The sequence below is a fragment of the Mustela nivalis genome (assembly GCF_964662115.1).
Source record: "Mustela nivalis genome assembly, chromosome: 9".
NCBI classification, from domain to species: Eukaryota; Metazoa; Chordata; class Mammalia; order Carnivora; family Mustelidae; genus Mustela; species Mustela nivalis.
In genome coordinates this window covers 15,997,127-16,018,396 of record NC_139028.1, presented here as the reverse complement: position 1 = coordinate 16,018,396, position 21,270 = coordinate 15,997,127, and the positions used below count along the sequence as shown (strand labels likewise).

At 39.0% G+C, this 21,270-nt stretch overlaps 1 protein-coding gene across 5 annotated transcripts in view; it reads right to left on the bottom strand.

The window, feature by feature from the left end:
• The window catches only part of SIK2 (salt inducible kinase 2), a 127,528-nt gene that overhangs the window by 37,699 nt on the left and 68,559 nt on the right, over nt 1–21,270 (bottom strand). For all 5 annotated transcript variants that reach the window (XM_082684288.1, XM_082684286.1, XM_082684289.1 and 2 more), the window contains exon 4: nt 1,246–1,407. In XM_082684288.1, coding sequence (XP_082540414.1) covers nt 1,246–1,407 — 162 coding nt within the window. The remainder of the gene's footprint in view (nt 1–1,245; nt 1,408–21,270) is intronic.

Genomic DNA, 21,270 nt, shown 5'->3' with positions numbered 1-21,270 from the left:
CTTTTGCTTCAAGCCCCTTATCTTCTTCCATACCCTAACAAAAGTAAGTCTCCCTCCCACACCTACAACCTCTGTTGCTGCTACTCTAGCCCAGACCCACATCTTCTTAACTGGACTCTGCCTTAGATCCCTTATTAATGTTCTTGCCTCAGTCTCACCACCTCCTACCCATCTTGACTCTGCCGCCGCCAGAAAGAAATCACCTTCCGTCACGCAAATCTAATCGTATAGCCCAGGTTCACCTTCACGCCTATCACCCTACATTTTTCAGTAGGCTGCACTCCTGATTACCAACAGAATAGACTCTGAAATCTTTTTCATGGCGTTCAAGATCCTTCATATTCTGCTCTTTGCCTACCTGTGCCTCCTGTGTCGATTCCTTGTGCCTATAGATCTGACATTCCAGCAATGTTGAGCCGTAGCTCCCCACCACAGCAGTCTGAAGCTCCTTCCCTTCCATCGGTGGTATTTCCAGTTTGCCTGTAATATCCCACTTCCGTTTCTCTTCCTGGCAAGCTTCTAAGGCATCCATCCCTCAAGCCCAAGTTCAAATAGTCCCTTCCCTGTGAGGCCTCCCTGACTTTGCAGGGGGACTGCTGTTCCTTCACCTAGATTCCTGCTGTAGTTCGTATATACATTTTGGGGCAACATATTGTATTTTAATTATTCTTATCTCCCCACTAGTCTTTTAGAATCAGAGGATTTTTATTCCCTGTATACCTCGCATAGCACAGTACCTGACATGTAAATATTGATTGAATGTTTGACCATATGAATAAATAAACTTGGACTATAAAATATAAAACCTTTTACAATTGTGAAAACGGCAGGAGAAAAACTAGCAAAATAATCTCTACCCTTAACCTCCCACGTGTAACTCAAAACCTTATTATACTAGAGCGAGGCATTCATCTTCACCACACTTTTATCCGGCTGTGCCCTCTCAGCCGTGATCACCCACGACCAGGACAGCAGAGAGAGCACTAGCGACCTGGGCTGCTCCTCTGGGCTGGCTCCCAGTCCCCTACCTCATGCGCACAGGCAGACAAATGGACCTCTTCCAGCAGAGCACAAGACCCTGGCCACAAATCAGACCCCAGTCCTGGCGCCATGTACATTAACAATGAACCCGTTTCTCTTACTTGTCATTACACGTAGAACTGTGAGTAAAACACACTTTAAGAAGGCCCAATGCGCTGGTAGAAATGTTCCTTCCTCGTTAGAGCCAGCTGCGTGCCCCCCTACCTGCTAGCTTGATGTTCATGTTGCTATCCAGCAGGAGATTTTCAGCCTTGAGATCACGGTGCACGATCTTCCGGCCATGACAATAGTCAACAGCGGACAGGATTTGCCAGAATTTGCGCCTGGCCTCAGACTCGTTTAACCGGCCATGATTAGCAAGGTAGTCTGTCAGAAAAAAAAAAAAAAAAAGAAAGAGAGAGAGAGAAAATTTAGGATTATTCATCAAAACCAACCAACCAACCAACAAAAAATCCCCACTATTAGTAGGTAGAACTTTTTCTCCTCAAAAATCTATTAATTGATTTTATTATAATTCCAGTGTAGTTCATACCCAGTGCTATATTAGTTTCAGGTATACAGCACAGTAATTCAACAGTTCCATATATTACACAGTGCTCATCAAGGTAAGTATACTCTTAAATCCCCTTCACCTATTCAAAGGCTTTTTAAATGAACAGGAGTGAGTATTCAAGTAACATGCTGTTCTTCAAGTTCCCTGCCTTGAGAAAAGTAATTCCAATCACATTTCACTGGAGTCCAAATAAATGGAGAGAGCGCAAGACCAGGCAAAAGCAAGTAGCATGGCAGTCACAGTATCATTCACAATGCTTTTTTATGCCTAAGCACGTCCTCTGTTCTGTTTACAAGTTTATTGACTATTTTTCCTAGCCACATTAGTGAACCGCAGGAAATGGATTCATCCCATCAGACAAAGGCTATCTTTCTTGTAAGCGATCCTTTCCCACAGTTATCAGCAGCCACCTGGAACTGTAACAGTGGTCCCTGGAAGCAGCTTAAATAATTCACACCCTGCTTTGTTTGGTGGAGCACTTCTGATCTACCCAAGACTTGTTCTCTAAATCAAACAAGATAGCCAGGTTCTCTAAGCAAATACACCTCACAAGATATACTAGCTATCTTTGTGCAATGTTATAATCCCTATCAAAGCAGTTTGCCTGAAAATTAATTCTGAGTATGTTTACATGAACTCAATAAAACGAAATAGTATAGCTCATGCAAGTTTCACCCGAACATCTGAAAGGCCTCTGAAATGATCTTTTGAGGGGAAAGGGTCAGCAGAAATCTTGGCGGATTTTTCTAAAATTTAAAATTGTTTTCCCAACTTAGAAACTGCATGGGTAAATCAATATTCATTCATCTCCTTATGTTTTCTGCTCTAGGCTATGTGGTTTACTGATACTGAGATTCCATGGCTTTGGCTTAGGACATCCTCACTATTTATTATAAAATTAATGTGTGTACAGCATTTTACACTTCATTTTTTTTAAAAGATTTTGTTTATTTATTTGAGAGAGAGAGAGAGCATAAGAGGAAAGAGGTCAGCGGGAGAAGGGAGCCCGATGCGGGACTCGATCCTGCGACTCCAGGATCATGACCTGAACTGAAGGCAGTCACTTAATCAACTGAGTCACCCAGGTGCCCCACAGCATTTTACACTTCATAAAGCATGTTTGTATCACTGCATCCCCCTTAATCATCCTAAAACCCCTCTACCATAACTATAATTTTAATTTGCATTTTATAAATGAGGGAGCTGAAGATCAGAGGGATAATAGAATTGGGCTGAATTCAGACAACTGGTAAGTGAATGGCTAATCTGGAATGTTGGTTATTTTTAATTAATTAATTAATTAATTATTTGAAAAAGATTCTATTTATTTACATGGCAGACAGAGATCATAAGCAGGCAGAGAGGCAGGCAGAGAGAGAGGAGGAAGAAGGCTCCCCGCTGAGCAGAGGACCTGATGCAGGACTGGATCCCAGGACCCTGGGACCGTGACCTGGGCTGAAGGCAGAGGCTTTAGTCCACTGAGCCACCCAAGCGCCCCAAATGTTTGCTTTTAAAAAACTGTATCATGCTTCTTTACTAGACTCCCGCTGAAATCCTAACTATCCTTTCAATGAAATCCTAAATATCCTTTCAATTCTACCTTGTCCTTAAACAGTTCCTGGTCACTTGAAGTAGAACTAATCTCCAGCCTGAACTCCTTATCGTGATAGCACATTGGCTCCCACTGTAGTTCCCTACACGTATCTCAATGATATCTCAAAGTGCATACGTGTTTGGGTTTGTGTATACACACACACACACACACACACAGCTCTGACTCTAACACACTGTGTGTTAGAAAATAAGATACCTCCACTTAAGCTTTCTGAAGGTCGGGGACATATCATTTTCTCAGGTCCTCCCCACACTTTTTTAGGACTATATACAGAACAGCAGAGGCACAGTTTTTATTAACTACTTAGCTGACTGATCATGGACGGTATCATCGACCATTATAAAATGTAGACTATTACTACTATACATGTTAGAGGCTTTAAATATAAGCAGACAGACCTGAATGTGTCTAGGACCATAAAAACCTAGAAGTGAGCACAGACAGTAATTTCTCTGACATCGGCTATAGGGGAAAAAAAAATGCCAGACAGACCTATAAATACAGAGAATAGACTGACGATTGCCAGAGGGGATGAGGTGTGCGGCTGGGCAGTATGGGTGAAGGGGAGAGGGAGATACAAGACAAAATGAGTGAGTCACAGGAATCAAGGTTAGAGCACGAGGAATATAGTCAGTGACACTATGGTGATGTAATGGGACAGACAGTAGCTACAATCGTGGAGAACATAGCATAATGTATAAACTCGTCAAATCACTAAGTTGAACACCTGAAACTAACATAACATTGTGCGTCAATTATACTGAAATTAAAAAAAAAAAATGTAAGCAGACATTCTGTATGTTTCTTCATCTGCTATTATCCCAAATGTAGATGATCAGCTCCCCACATCTTCCTTTTGCCTTTCCAGAGCATACATAATAGACATTCAGAATCTACAGGGAAAAAAATTCATTTAAGAATATATAGAATTTTCAGTCAAAATTCCAAGTAGTCATCAGAGTGACTACGTCTAAGTTAACTACCACCTAAACGATGTGTTTGTAAGAGTAAACCTGTTTGTAAGAGTAAACCAGAGCCTCATTTCTGTACTGGATGAACGGGGAAATCTTAACAAAGGGTTGGCCCTGTGGGCAAATACTGAGGGAAATGCAGCAGGTTTTCTGTACAGGATTATCTTTCGGCTAATTTGCATTTATCTTTGCAGAAACGCCACACCAAGTGCCACTTAAACGGTGGCTCTAAGGACACAATTTTCTCATAGACAAATAAATGACTTTTCCAGAGAGACAAAATTTCTTTCTGCTGAAAATGCTGAGTCAGGGACACCTGGGTGGCTCAGTCAGTTAAGCATTTGCCTTCGGCTCAGGTCACACATGATCCCAGAACCCCGGGATCAAGTCCAGCATTGGGCTCTTTGCTCAGTGGGAAGCCTGCTTCCCCCTCTGCCTGCTGCTTGCCCTGCTTGTGCTCTTTCTCTCTCTGCAAATAAATAAAATCTTTCTTTAAAAAAAAAAAAAAAAAGGTAAAAAATGCTGAGTCAATGTGAACTAATGCGAAAAATTTTTGTGATTCTAGCAACACAAAGAAACCCAAGGGATCCAATGCGAACAAATGTAAGTATATGAGGGAACAACAACGAACCGTCACCGACAAAATGCATCCTAGGAGGCACAAGAGAATCTAGAGTACAGACTGGTTTTTGGAAGTGATCAGTCCAAATTCTAGCCAAGGAGGAAGGAAAGTTCTGAAGCCTGGCAGGAAAGGCACTGTCTGGGGCGGGAAGAGGGGGCGGTGGGAAAGGAATGCTATGCCTGGACCTAAAATTCCCACGTAAAGCCAGAATTGCTTAACAGTAAACATGTCACACACTGTGAGAAGCATGACAACATCCATGTTTGAAAGATTAAGAGAATGCCTGTTTAAAAAGGTTGGTATGTTCACTCCCAAGTGAACCTTCCTCATTCTGTATGATTTCTGCAGTGTGGGCAGCCCTGAAAACTGTACCATCTGCTGCGAAATCAGCAACAGAAGTAACTGCGGTAAAAACCTGTGCTGAAAGAACACCGGATTAGGTACACTTCCTCCTGCTCTGGGAGAGGCGCTGTTCTCAGTCCAAGGTCCTAAAGTATATGTGCTGCCGAAGTGAGCACATCCAAGGTCCTAAAGTAACATGCAAAATGCACACCCATGTTTTGCCTGACAAACTTAATTATGGTTACAGAACAAGCGAGTATAACAGCAATTCTCCATACTAATTGCCTGTATGCATATTTTTGATGGGCATAATTAAAAAATTGCTTTTTCCTATGTTTACATTTGTTCTGATATGTGAAATGTAATTTTGTTGACTTTAATAACAAAACTTTTAAGGTTTTATTTTGTATATCCTTTCCTCCCATTTTGCTTTTATGGTAATTGATTCTTTTGTATTTTATCAAAATCATGGTCTATATTGGACAATTAAAAAAGTTGGTCTTTCGGGCGCCTGGGTGGCTCAGTGGGTTAGGCCGCTGCCTTCGGCTCAGGTCATGATCTCAGGGTCCTGGGATCAAGTCCCACATCGGGCTCTCTGCACAGCAGGGAGCCTGCTTCCTCCTCTCTCTCTCTGCCTGCCTCTCTGCCTACTTGTGATCTCTCTCTGTCAAATAAATAAATAAAATCTTAAAAAAAAAAAAGTTGGTCTTTCAATATTGATAACTTGAGAAATACTGGTATAGATAAGTAAATAGGCAATTACAATATTCCACGACAAAGGCTAGCACAGGAATAAACAACCTAATAAAAATTTCTGTAGGTATCTTTTAAAATTTTCTATTTTTATTATGAAAATTTCAAACATACATGAGAGTAGAAAAGACCGTATAATGAATCCCCCAGATTTAAGAGTTGTCAACATATTGCCATACTTGCTTCATCTACTTTTTTTTTTTCTGTAGTAACCTAAAGCAAATGTTGGCATCATTTTGTTTCACCCTAAATACTTTTCTATGTATCTTTAAAAAAAATTTTTTTTTCTTACATAACGATAATACCATCACCACACCTAACAAAATTAACAATTCCTTAATATTATCTAATTCACTGTCTGAATTCAAGTCTCCTTAGTTGGCTTACTGGAATCAGGACCCAAACAAGATGCACTCCCCCCTCCCCCAAAGAGAGAGAGCTGGGGAGTGGCAGAGGGAAAGGGAGAGAAAATCTTTGGCGGGCTCTGTGACCAGCAAGGAGACTGACATGGGGCTCAATCTCACTACCTTGAGACAAGGACCTGAGCTGAAACCAAGAAGTTTTGAACATTTAACAGACTGAGCCACCCAGGCGGCCCAATATGTACTTTCTGTATTTCCTTATTTTGTCTTTGGAATCCTTTTTTTCCTGGAACAGTTTCCCTCCCTCCCCTTTTCCTGTGCTACTGACTTGCTGAAGAAACCAGTCAGTCATCTTACAATCTGGGTTTGTCTTTTACTTCCTCATGATATCGCTTAACTTATTCTCTTATCGCCTGTATTTCCAATAATTTGGAATTCACGTATAAAGAACAGAACGAGGGGCGCCTCGGTGGCTCAGTGGGTTAAAGCCTCTGCCTTCGGCTCAGGTCGTGATCCCAGGGTCCTGGGATCGAGCCCCGCATCGGGCTCTCTGCTCCGCGGGGAGCCTGCTTCCTCCTCTCTCTCTGCCTGCCTCTCTGCCTACCTGTGATCTCTGTCTGTCAAATAAATAAATAAAATCTTTTAAAAAAAATTAAAAATAAAGAACAGAACGATTCAAGTTTAATTTTTTTGGAGGGTGGCAAGAATATGTCGTAGGTGCATCTACTTGGAGGAATACAACGTCCGGTTCTCCGGCTTCTCTAGGAGCGCTAAGGTTGGTCATGGAGTTGTGAGGTAATAGCAGTCCTGCAATGAAACATTCTCATCTGCCTTTTTCCTAATACGGTTCTTAAGCTCTAGTGTACACCAGAACCCTTAGAGGCCGTGTTAAAACAGATTGCTGGGACCTAATCTTTAGAGTCTCTGACACAGCAGGTGTTGGAAAGGGCCCAAGAATTTATGTATTTTTTATAAGTATCCAGGTGATACTTCAGATACTGGAACAGGGGCTGTACTTGGAGAACCACTGCATTAATTTTAGTATTTAGTAGAGGTTACTAGAGGTTTAGTATTTACTAGAGGTTGAACCTGAACCAGTTACTTCATCAGGGGTTGCAAAACTGTGACTTTCTAATTATTTTTTTCCTCCCACAACTATTAGATGAAATTCTTCTATTGTCAATTTCAGCTATTTAGTTATCCTGAACTGTAACTATAATAGGTCAGGAAGGATGAGTGTTTAATTCTTCTTAAGTCAAACCGATTTTCAGAGTAAGGGGCTGGCATGTTGGTTACCTCCAATGAGAACTATTAAGATTTTATGTTTGTTTACTTTTTAGTTTTTTTTTTTACTATTTTATGATTCTCTTAAGTATCATGACAGGTACATGGATTCTTACATATTCAATTAATCCAATTTATTTCAATTAATTACAGTCAGTGTTCTTTTTGATGCTCAAATTTTCCCCACCTTTGTCCAGTGAGAATCCCTTTATAAGTTTTTGTTTTTAAATACAGAAATATTCAATGACTTTGTTGCTTTCTGGCATAATAAAAATGTCTTATGCATAACATGAATACTTCTTGCCCCAAACTTGTAATCAGTCACTTCTCTAAGAAGCCTTGGTTCTCTTTATTGGGCAATGGTATCTGGGTGCTCAGTGTGCTTTGTATGGTAGGGTTGGTATTACTTCTACGACTTTTCAGAGATAGAGCTAGGAAATAAGTCTTTTTAAATAGAAAAAAAAAGTAATGACTTCACTCCATTTCAAATTTCCCATTTCAGGAATTACTTTTCTTTGATTTACACATGTATTTCTTTTTTTCTAACATAAAAAATCCTGTTTTTGGTTTGTTTTTTTTTTGGGAAGATTTTATTTATTTATTTGACAGAGAGAGTCACAGGGAGAGAGGGAACACAAGCATGGGGAGTGGGAGAAGGAGAAGCAGGCTTCCTGCTGAGCAGAGCCCAATGCGGGGCTTGATCCCAGTACCCTGAGATCATGACCTGAGCCGAAGGCAGACGCACTGAGCCACCCAGCCACCCCAGGATCCTGGTTCTTAATATTAAATTATTTGTTTTATCCTACAATATATATGAAATAATGTAAAAATAGCTATAGTAATACTACTATTAATAATAAAATTACTGGATGAAGTTTAAAGTTAAAATTTCTTTTTTAATCTTTTTAATACCATCCTAAGAACACACAGTGCAAAGAAACAAAAAAGAATGTAAAGTCCAAATTCTATTGTTCTGAAGTTATTTGAAAAGCTATCTGTGGTATATTCCTCCTGTGTAAGTTTATTTTTTGAGTATGTAAAAAACTTACCTGATGTTTAAAATGATGCCAAAATTATAACTATGCAATAAGATACAGTCCAAGAAGTCTTACTTTTTATCCCTGTTCCCTTCTTCTGCCTATAGGTAACTTATATTAATTTTTATTTATCCTTTATTTCATTTGATATGTATAATTATGTATATATAATTGTATTTTCCCCACTTTTTTTTTTTTAAAGATTCTATTTATTTATTTGACAGACAGAGATCACAAGTAGGCAGAGGCAGGCAGAGGGAGAAGGAGGCTCCCCGCTGAGCAGAGAGCCTGATGCGGGGCTCAATCCCAGGACCGAGGGCATGACCTGAGCCACCCAGGCGCCCCTTCCCCACTTCTTATGCAAAAACATTTATCCTGTTTCTTTTTCATTTTATATCAATACATAGAAACCTTCCATATTCCTCTTACATCACTGCAGATACTTCTAGTATTTAATGCCTCTTACATCACTGCAAATATTTCTAGTATTTAATAGCGCAGGGTTAAAAATGAAGGCTCAGGAGCTGGGCTGCCTGGGTTCAAATTCTGTCTTCACACTTGCTGACCATGTGACCTTGAGCAAATTACTTAACTCCCCCTGCCCCATGCCAACCGCCATCTGCTAATCCAAAATTGGGGATGATGATGAGGAGAATAATTATAATAATAATAATAGAATAATAGAACACCTGACAAGGTTATGTGAAGGTTAAATGGAAAAAGCAATTTAAAAAAGAAAAAACCCTCTTCGTGGTGCCTGACACATGCAAGTGCTCAATCATGTTAGCGGCCGTTATTTCAACTATGACTGCTACTAGTGTTGTGATTATCGAGGGTTGGCTCAGGCTACTTTCCTTTCCCATCTACTAACCCAAAAGTCCCCCTCCCCCCTTTTAAAAAAGATTTTATTTATTTATTTGAGAGAGTGAGAGAGAGTGAACATGAGCAGGGGGAGAGGGAGAAGCAGACTCCTTACTGAGCAGGGAGCCCAATGTGGGGTTCAATCCCAGGACCCTGAGGTCGTGACCCAAGCCAAAGGCAGATGCTTAACTGACTGAGCCACCCAGGCACCCCCTTATGATATGATTTTTGTGTTTCATATTCCACTGACATTGGTTTTTTTTTTTTTTAAAGATTTTCTTTATTTATTTGACAAAGAGAGATCACAAGTAGGCAGAGAGGCAGGCAGAGAGAGAGAGGGGGAGAGCGGGGAGGAGGCTCTCTGCTGAGCAGAAAGCCTGATGCGGAACTCGATCCCAGGGCCCTGAGATCATGACCTGAGCTGAAGACAGTGGCTTAACCCGCTGAGCCACCCAGGCACCCTATTTTTATTTTTTTAAGATTTTATTTATTTATTTGGCAGAGAGAGATCACAATTAGGCAGACAGGCAGGCAGAGAGAGAGAGAGGGAAGCAGGCTCCCTCAGCAGGGAGCCCGATGCAGGGCTTGATCCCAGGACCCCGGGACCATGACCTGAGCCAAAGGCAGAGGCTTTAACCCACTGAGCCACCCAGGCGCCCCTGACATTGCTTTAAAGTAAAATGACCAGCAACTTCTCTAGGCCGAAGCGAATTACCTTTCCTCAGTTCTCATCTTTTATGACCTTTCAATTATATTTTATGCTTAATTGGTTTCCAAAATAAACATCTCTCCCTACTGATTCTCTGTTTATAGTTTTTCTCCATTTCTTTCACTAAATGACCTTTCTCTTCCAGCCCATAAAACTACCACTGTCTAGTTCTGGCCCTTTGCCTTTCTTTTGCTATACACATCTCCTCACAGAATTAATCTCAACTATCAGCTTCTCGCGGATCACCTCTGCTCTGCTCCACTCGTAGCTGGTATTGTCAGTTCCCTCGCACACTCTTCTCACTTGGTGCCAGCCTCCAGGTGTCTCTTCAGTCACTCCAGCAAAGATCTGTTTTTAACATTCTGGCCTGAGACTCTTTGGTCACAGTTCTATCGGGAAGCTAATGAAAATTATACTTACATACAAACACATAGAGAAAATTTTGTGTGCAATGTCAAGGGGGGGAGTCTATAACATCTGAGGTTTAACTGAGGTTCAGAACTCTGCCTTGAGATATTTCATTCATTGATCAGAATTTTTACAAAAATAACCTCCAGATTAGCCGGGTACATTTGACCTTTCAACAATTACTCAACTGTGTACCTACACAGATTTTCTTTCTACTGCTGCAGTGATTTCAAGACTGAACTCATCTTTCTTTTTATGAACTTCATTCCCACCTTCTAAGCCACTGTAGCTATCACCACCACCGGAGTAGCATCCCATCTTGTTGCCCAGGGATAAGAGGCAGCTTCCCAGTATCTTATCAAAGTGAAAAAACCCAGCCAGTTGCATTTCCTTAAGTTTTGGGGATGTCAGAATCTTTCAATCTTTCAATTCTCAGTTTAAAATTCTTCAGTCAGGGGCGTCTGGGTGGCTCAGTGGGTTAAAGCCTCTGCCTTCAGCTCAGGTCATGATCCCAGGGTCATGGGACTCTCCGCTCAGCAGGAAGCCTGCTTCCTCCTCTCTCTCTGCCTGCCTTTCTGCTTACTTGTGATCTCTGTCTGTCAAATAAATAAATAAAATCTCAAAACAACAACAACAAAAAGATTTAAAATTCTTCAGTCAGAAATTATTAACACCCCTTAAAGCTGAAGCTGAGTAATAGCCCAAAAAAGAAATGTAATTAAATATTTAATGTTATATTAAAAGGACTTAATTTAAATTTCACCAATTTGTAATTTGGAAGTAAAAAGGCTGATATCCATTTAATTTTTTATTTTTTTTTCTTAACTAGCCTTAAAAAGAAAAAACTCATCCTAGGCAATTAAATCCTGGTCAGAGGTCTCTAACCTATAAAATCTATGAGGAATTCTTATTTAATTACCAAATTTGAAGAGAAATCATATTCAAATCTTTACTCAACTTTAACATCTTTTTTCCTCTAATCGGTACAAAATGTCACTGTAAAATAAAATTCTATCTTACCAGAGATCAGGACTCTGATCTCTGTTAACTTAGGTTGTGTTGGTTCTAACTGATAACCCTTAGATAAAATATAACTAAGAAAGGAAGGCACATTAAATAAAACCCTGAAAGGTTTTTAGCACATTAACATGTGTATCAACTTTCACTGTAACCACTAATAGAAAATGGATTAGGTATATGATCAGTTTTGAATTAGGATGACACAGGCTATCCTAATTTTAAATATTACAATATAACTTAAAATATTCAATTAAGCTTTTAACCTGAAGACAACTTATGAATGGATCATGAAACTATTTTATAGATTTTTAATCTTTTATAGATTTTGCTTTTTTCTGTTCGTTTTTGTAAATATATAATCATTTCAAATTGTGTGTCTGACAAAAAGGAAATTGTTGCTTGTGGTATATACTTTGGCAATTTAAATGTACTTTCAGCATTTCCCTACATGAGACTGTTTGCATCTCTTAGATTCTGAATCAGTTCTTCAAGCCTAGTGGAAATACTGAAGCAAACCAGTCTTCTGAGAAGATGAGTTTTTAGTTACATAAAGTTTTAAAGTTTTTAGCAACAATTAAAAGCAAATATATCACACTTTTCTAAAATTACTTATAATCCCCACGAAGAAGTCAATAGGTTGCAACCCTGATGATAGGAATGGATATCAAACAGAAGACTTAAAATTTTTTGCATACCTTTTAATAAGACATACAAATACAATACATTTCTGATTTCTTTGGACCTAGAGAGATTTCAAAGTACAGTCAAAATAAGTTCTAGAGTCAGAGAAGCTTGATTTTGAATAGTGTTTACTTCTCACTGCTATATGGCCTTGAACAAATTACTTAAGCCTTGGACTACTCTGATTTCTCAGTAATAAACCCCAAGTTTTGTTTTTTTGTGAAAAGACTCTACCTTAAACTGCTTCATACATGAATTCTAACTTAATGGAAAAGAGTCTTTTAAAAAAATGTTTTATTTCCACATCTATCGGATTGGTTTCTGTCCACACACAGCATTTTCTTTAACCTGTGCATGAAAATACACTGCAGTGTCTACTAAGAGTCTAGTAGTTATAAAATATGCACTTCCAATTTTGAAATATTTAATAAGGCAAATCAAGCAAGAAGACTTGTAAAAATAAACATGCACAAAGAACGTGGTTTTTGGTTCACTTTCTGTGTATTTGTATAGATCTTTAAATACACACACACACACACACACTCTCTCTCAGCCATGAGTCAGAGTAAAAATAATTAGAACAGAGTAATGAGCACAGTAGCATAACTACCTGGACCCTCAACTGTACTGACTCTCTTCAGGTCAATATCAAAGTGCAGTGCTTTCTCTCTCATGGAATAAAATTAAGGAAGAAGGTTAAAATTTTATTTTAAGTGTAGAGTGTAAGAGATATCCTTTATGCATTCATTCAACAAATACTTGAGTAACTTTTTTGTGTCAGCCTCTATGTTCAACCCTTTGTCCTCTCGAAACTTCTATTTGGGAGGAGACAATATAAGAATTATAATTGCACAGGATAATAAATGCCAGGGAAATAGGGCAATCAGCTGGAAAATATCTGGGGGAAGCCACTTTAGACAGGGTGATCTGGAGAGGCCTTTATGAACAGGAATTATTTCAAATGGGGAGAAAAGCACTCAAGGAACAGCTATGGCACATCCATGAAGCCAAAAGGATATCCGTGAGGCCCAAACACCAAGAGCAAAGAAGAGGGGAGGGCCTCTGACGGAGCGGAAGAAGTGAAGTCAAACTCAGCGAGAACTGGTAAGCCTTAGGAGGGAGTCTGTAGTTTAAAATACTGAGGAACCACTGAATGTTTTTCAGCAGGTGAAAGACCTGATCTAACTTACAGTTTAAAAGCACTTAAAAATAATCTGAATTGGTGAACTCTACGTTAATAAGCTATAAGTTCCATTAAACAAAAATTCAAACAAAAAAATGAAGCACCATTATGGGAATGGCCCTGATTAAGAGCTGCTGTGCAAGCCACAAGGAACTAAAATTCACTCCCCAATGCAAATGAGTTCTTAATACATACAAGAAAATAAGGTTCAGCAATAAAATCTTTTAATCAGCCCTTCAAGACAATAACAGAAAGATGTCATGACGCAATGCTGGCTTACAGACATTAGATGAGATACTGTCTGAAACTTCATAAACTCTTCTTAATATCATTTCAGAACAATAGCTAGGTCCTCTTACTGATTTCAATTTATGCAGTAACATTTCATTAACTGTCCCAGACTGTTTTTAGGGCAGTGATTAAAAAAATTATGTCATGAAAATTATGCCTAGAAAAGTGCCCAGAGCCATATTTAATACTATCAGATGATGATGTCATCTGATGGCATTCAACATTCCAGACAATTCCCTAAATAGGTATTTTCATCCCACCTATTTTTATCATCTCTACGGGACCTCAAAGTCTGTTGTGAATTATTCCTGAGTAATGAGTGAGTATGACTGGACTGATAAATGAGTCACTCTAAGCTGAACTACTGATGTTGTGTGCTATTTACTCAATTTATGGTAGTGTTATAATAATATTTATAAGTGCAATCTGCTCACACTTCTAACACATTCTTTACACAGATAAATACATCCAGATAGCTATTCTGATATGTAATTATTTAAGAAGGAAAGAAATATAGTCCAAAGAACTGATCATCATTTACCAAACCACTTAATTTTTAGGAATTAGGTTCAAATGTCAAACTTGGAGAATAAGACGCTGATGATGAAGGAAGCAAATCTATTAATTTTAGTAATTTGGTTTCTCTATATATGTACTCAAAGGACACATTTTCAGCAAACATTTGCGATCTAAGACACTGCCCTAGTTCACTCATAAATCAAAGGGCAGATACATAGATTTCCATTAAGTTCTTCAGGTCAATGGCAGTGGGAAACAATGGAGCCAGGCCGAATTGGTTCATTCAGAAATGGTCACAGATGGAGAGGGGGTTGGGGGAATGGGTAAAAATGGGTGAAAGGGAGTAGGAGACAGAGGCTTCCAGTTGTGGAATGAGTAAATCACAGGAACGAAAGGTAAGGTACAGGGAATACAGTCAATGGTACTGTAATAGCACTGCCGTGTGACAGACGGTAGCTACACTTGTGGTGAGCACAGATAATATATGTAGAGATTGATTCATTATATTGTACACCTGAAACTAGTGTAACACAGCATGTCAACTGTACTCAAACAATTACAAAAAAAAAAAAAAAGGCAAGACATTGGCACAGAGAACTCAAGAGTACAGATTAATCTCTACTAAGAATTTTGTCAATGAAGTTCTTGCAATAAAGTTAGTTAAAGAGCAAATCAAGTCTCCCACCTAAGTTCAGAAAAAGTCGAGCCCCTTAGTTTATTGGCCAATGGCTTGACTATGATTTATGTTTCTTGGGGTCCCACTTAGTAAGAAACAATGATATGTTCAGTCACTTGTTAATGGGGAGAAAGATTAACAGTGAAAGGGAAGGGCAAGTTGGAAAAAAACCAAGACCCCAGCTATCTGTTCAACTACCCAGTAATCAGAGAGAGCAGTTAATTCAGTAACACACTGACATTACAAGGTTGAAATGTTTCTGTGGTAGATTTCTTCACTCTCTCCCTGTAACAGACTTCTGTATCTTCTGCTGAGTAACTCTACAATGCCTCCCAGGAGAAGAGCTGATGGATATCCCTGCCCTCCTGCTTTTGTTCTTGATCATGGGGAATGTGTGTGGGTTTGACTTGACCTCTGGTGTCTCCCATGACAAGAGCATGTCCCGGAATGAGAGACATGTGGAAGAGACCAAAACCCAACCTACAGCCTGAAGTAGAGCCACCCCAGTTGACCCACAGATAAAAAAAATATTTGTTGGGTGCCTGGCTGGCCTAGATGGTATAGCACATGACTCTTGAACCCCATGTGAGCTGTGGAGTTTACTTAAAAAGTAAACATATGGGACACCTGGGTGGCTCAGTGGGTTAAAGCCTCTGCCTTCGGCTCGGGTCATGATCCCAGGGTCCTAGGATCGAGCGCCGCATCGGGCTCTCTGCTCACCAGGGAGCCTGCTTCCCTTTCTCTCTCTCTGCCTTCCTCTCTGCCTATTTGTGATCTCTCTCTGTCAAATAAATAAATAAAATCCTTAAAAAAAAAAGTAAAAATACTTGATGCAGATCACTGAATTGTGGAGTTGTTGTGCAACATCATCGCAGCAGAAATAGGACTGATAAAATTTCCAGTACTAGAAAAGAGAGGCTTATTCAGCTAGAATATGAAGTACGCTTGCACAAAGAAATCTTTTGGACATTTTTGCCAATTTATGTGATATTTTATGTCCTTTATTAAACATAACCTTGTATTAACCATTTTTTTACACACCGGGATGACGTCTTTAGGTATCAAAGCTAACCCGACTGGCAAAGAAGAACTGGTTGGGAACTGCTCAAACTGTATTCATTTGTCTCTATGACGCAGATGGTGTGAAGAGACTGGTCTGGTTTCCTCTGAGACAGAGGTTAGTCAACCACTTTTTCTAAGCCAGTTTACCCATTATTAGCACCTAGGCTTACCCACGGCCTCCAATTCCAAGGCTCCCTGCTGTGAAAGGGGGACAAAACTGGCTAGGCATGCTTCATGAAGAACAAACTACGATTAAGTTCCAAGGAGATAAAATTGACATAGTGGTTAATTATGGCTAACTCTTAAAAGTCAAGGGAGTAATTAAAGAAGATAGCTCCAAAAAGACATGGACTAATGTTGAAAACACTGGGCTCTATTCTCAGCTCTTACGCAAATCGCTTAATCTTTCTAGGCTTCAGTTTCTAAATATACCTAATACAACTTAATATACTTAATATAACTTCTAAGGTTGCTTTTTAATTCAGTATTAATACTTAAGTGGATACCACTGGATATCACTTTAGATTTCCCCTTGGTTTATTTAAAAAAACTTATTGAGGTAAAATACAAATAACATAAAATTTACCATCTTAACCATTTTTAAGTGTATAGTTCCCTCTTGGTTTATTTTTAACTCAATCTCCCTGAAATTTCTGGCACAAAGTTCCCTAGAGCACTTAATTTAGGGCTAGGGAGAAGTTAGATCTACTGGAGTAGCAGCTCTGAAACTACCACTCATTCAGCAGCATGGCAGAAAGGACAGAATCCTAGGTGGAAAATGACTGCTAGAAGCCAGAAGCAAACAGACAAATTCAAGAATCCTACAGGAAAGTTCAAAGATAAATGGTTCTAGTTTGGGTGGTATTCGAGGACCTGACACAGGGAGCAGAGCATGGACCCCTACCTCTGGCAGTTTTAGAAAATATCTGATATCTCATAAAGTTAGTAGTGTTGTGCCAAAACAAGAATACTCAGAATGACAGAAACACAAATGAGAGAATGGAGAGTAAGGCCTCTAATTGTGTAGCTAAATTAATAAATTAACAATCCCTTTTTAACAACAGGAAAAGAAACTGTAAATGCTATGGAACCTTCTGGTTCTAAGAACATAGCAGTGATGAACCGGAGTAACAGAATTTAGAGTACAGTCTTAATGAGCAAAGTTTTCTTCTTGTGGTCTTTGAAAGATTAATATTGGACGATAGACATGACCTCATAGAGCTGGGTTTGCAGATTCAACTCTTACGTTGAATGATGTCTCCAGGTGGTTTAAGTGGCTAGTCTTGTGTTATAAGCATGGTTAACCAGGTAAACCAGGTTAACCAGGAATGGGTTTTTCTAATCATTACTCTGAGGAATACCAAACGTATTATTACCATATAATGCTGATGCACACATTTAAAATAAAACACTCTAAGATACAATCTGGTGTACTTCTCACTAATCTCTAAATTTTGTTAAAGCCACAGTTTAAACTACTAGTGGTCTGATCTATAGAGTTTATTTATCTTTATTATTTATTTATTTATTTGAGAGAGATCTCAAGTAGGCAGAGAGGCAGGCAGAGAGAGAGGGGAAGGGAAGCAGGCTCCCTGGTGAGCAGAGAGCCCAATGCGGGACTTGATTCCAGGACCCTGAGATCATGACCTGAGCCGAAGGCAGAGGCTTTAACCCACTAAGCCAACCAGGTGCCCCTGATCTACAGAGTTTCAAAAAAGTATTTGCAACCTTATCTCAGAGCTTCAAGTCCACCAAACGCAGAACATGGCTCTGTAACCTGAAAGACATTTAAAGTCCTTGCATCCCTCATAGGTGCTGTTTCTTATCTATATTTTCCCTCCTCTTTGAACAGAAAGCAAAAAGAATTTAATGGTAAACCAACTTTGTTTTCTAGGAAATTGTTGATAAATGCTACGTCTGATCACTGTTTAGTCAATTATTACAAGAATGTTAACAAAAAATAAATTGATTTCTTCATAAATTTGATTGTGGACTTAAAAAACTGCTATTCCAAGGTTTACTGAACATCCAAGGTGTAGTCAAAGAATATTCTATTGGAGTTTAACATATCTCAGGATACTAGGGCCTTTTAGAGCTGTGGAACTCCAAGAGAAGCTAAAGGTAAAGCCTGAGCTTGCCCCATTTTTAGTTTAAAGTTCATCATGCTCTAGTATTACCAACAGTTCAAACAGAATACCTTCTGTACTGTTCAAATATTTGTGGACTATTAAGCTTTTCTATAAATAAGGATGTCTGTTAACCAAACAAGTTGGAAAAGCCAGTGAGATTTGTCATTGCCTTTGGATTTGATCCTTTGAAATCAACAGGATTAAGTAGTAAGTGCCAACACGGATTTATCACTCACATGCAGTGAGTTTCTGGCTTTATTTTTTCCTAAAGAAAATTTCATCATGCGGTTAAATGACAGACTTAATTCACAGCATTTTAAACTACAACAATTAGGCTGCAATTTGTGCCATGAGTGGAATGAGGCTTTATCAAATATGGGCATCCCCGTAAGACACAGACCAAAGGCAGAAAAGACAGTTCGGGAACTGACAATGTGAAGAAGGATTTGGAAATGTAGTCTGTGGTCTATAAAATTTTTGTGTGTGCGGTAAAACACTTTTAATTTTATATGGAAGTCAAAATGAAAAGGTTTCCTTTATAATCATTTTGATGAAACAAAGCAATTCCATAAAGCTAGAATATCTCTGCAGAATTTTAAATACCCACTAATTTTCTGAGACGGGTCATGTCTTAGATACAAGTAGATTCTGAAAGAAATAAATATACCCACAAATATATTTCTACCCCTATCTCTCCAAACTCTTACCAGTTTAGATCTATTCGAGTCAAAAGGAGACCTACTGGGAAGTAGAGAGAAAAGGACCATGTATGTGGGTCCTACATAATAAAGGAGTTGACTATAATTCTCTTTCAAACTTTTGTTTTCTACATTTCCTTCCTGATTTTACCTTCCAATGATTCATTCATTCATTAGTAAGATACTGGGCACCCTGACCGTCAGCTTCATCTGCATACTCACCAACCCTAGGTGGACATCCAACACACGTTTCAAACATAACACGCCCTGAAGAGAACTCCTGGTCATTCCCTCCTAAACCTGCACCTTCTCAATCTTCTCAATCCAGGAAAAGGCCGCTCTAATCTTAGAGTTAATCCTGAAACTGTCCACATCAACCTATCAGCAAATCCTGTCAGTTCTAACTTCAACACATGCCTGGAATCCCACCACTTTTCTTCACCTCCATCATTCCCCCTCTAGTCAAAGCCACCACCATCCCCTGCCTGAACTATATACAACAGCTTCTCCTACTTCTATCCTGGCCTCCTTATCATCTATTCTTAACACAGCAGCCAGAATGATATTTAAAAACATTTTTATATATCATGCCAGTCCTCTGCCCAGAATCCACCAATGGATTCCCATATGATTCAAACTCCTTACCATGCCCAAATACGGCCCTAAGAGAACTGAAACTGCAAGCATCTCTGATTTAATCAAAGCAGTTGACTAAAAAATTATACATTATAATGAAATGTGACTAGTCATAGCTCAGTTAACCCTGGCGATTGAAACCAAGGCCTAACCTCTGACACAGAATTACATTCGCAAGTTTGCAAGGACACAGGTATAAATATGTTCAATGCAACATTATTTGAAATAGACAAAACCAAGTAATAATCTAAACATCTCTTAACAGAGGAGTGGTTAAGTAATTTATGGCATAAAAACCATAGTACAGAATACTATAAAACTTAAAAATATGATGAATCTTCATGTATTTACATGGAGGAATCTTTCTCATTCTCATACATCCCCCAACCCCCTGTGTCTTTTTATTCCAAACTGGGGGCATCCCCCCCTCACAGGCTGCAGAGGCTGTTTCTCCTCTGGATATCTGCACCTCCTGAGTTTACTGAATCCTACTTATTCCTCAAGATTCAGTTCAGAGTATCATCTTAAAGAGGCATTTCCTGACTCTTCTAGCTGGGTAGGACAAGTGCTCAATGTTTGCTGATTGAAGAAAAAATAAACAAACCTGTATTTGCTGTACTCTAAAAACTAGTCTGAAACTTCTCCCTAAAAATTAAGTGGTATCTATTCTCTTCCTTAGATCCAATGTAATTTATCTATAGGTCACAAGTTTACCAGTGATACAGAACTACGGTCATTCCCCAGTCATCTTAACATCTACTTGGAAATGTGTGCAGTGAAGAATAGTTTTTTTAACAGCTTTATTGAAATATAATTAGCACAACATACAATTTACCCACTGAAATCACACAATTCAGTGTTTTCTAGTACATTAACAGAGAGTTTTTTTTTAAACAACACCAAAAACAGTGTCAGAGTTTAGAAACCATGAATTGGTGATTACTAGAAGATGTAACATAGAGGTGGTAGGAAAAAAAGCCAATTATTACATCTTATGTAATTGGTTTAAAATATTTCCTTAGGAAAATCCATCTGGGGCTATATGCACATCATTGAGCTTAGGGGATCAGGAAAGAAACCTATACTACCCTCAATTTCAGCAATTTTTTTTTAAAGACATCTCCAGGGTTTGATAAATATATGTTGAATAAATAAAATTTCCAACCAGTAAGTATTTCCAACTGGATATCACCCCAATCCTTCATATTCAACATGTTCCAAATGGAACTCACTACTCACTGCTTTCCCATGTTAACTTCCTTATTCCTATTAACAGCACCAATAATTTCCTCATAGTCATTTTTTTTTTGACTGGGGGGAGGGGCAGAAAGAGGGACAATGGGAGAGAGAGAATCTTAATCAAGCTCTATACCTAATGCAGAGCCTGATACCAGGGTTGATTTCATGACCTAAGATCACCACCCGAACTGAAATCAAGAGTCAGATGCTTAAAACTGACCTAAGCCAGGTGCCCTTCCCTCAGAGTCATCTTTGACATCTGGCACTCTTCCACTGTGTCTCTAGCCATAGTGTCTAGTCTCCACTTGGAGCCTTTCTGGAAATTAGTGTTTTAATTCATGTGGTGTGAACTGTATGTTCAGTCAGTCCACTCCATTCACAACCACAGGCTGGGTGAACCTTGTCATTTAAAAAGATAATACTCTTTTATTAAGATAACCAACCATTAATCAATTAATAAGTGTTTTAAGGGATGCCTCCTAAGAAGGAACAAACCTCTGATACAATCCTGTATCGCTCTAATACCCATTATTGTTATCCATACTAAATCTAGCTTTTCTTATCCCCCAAATCTGATT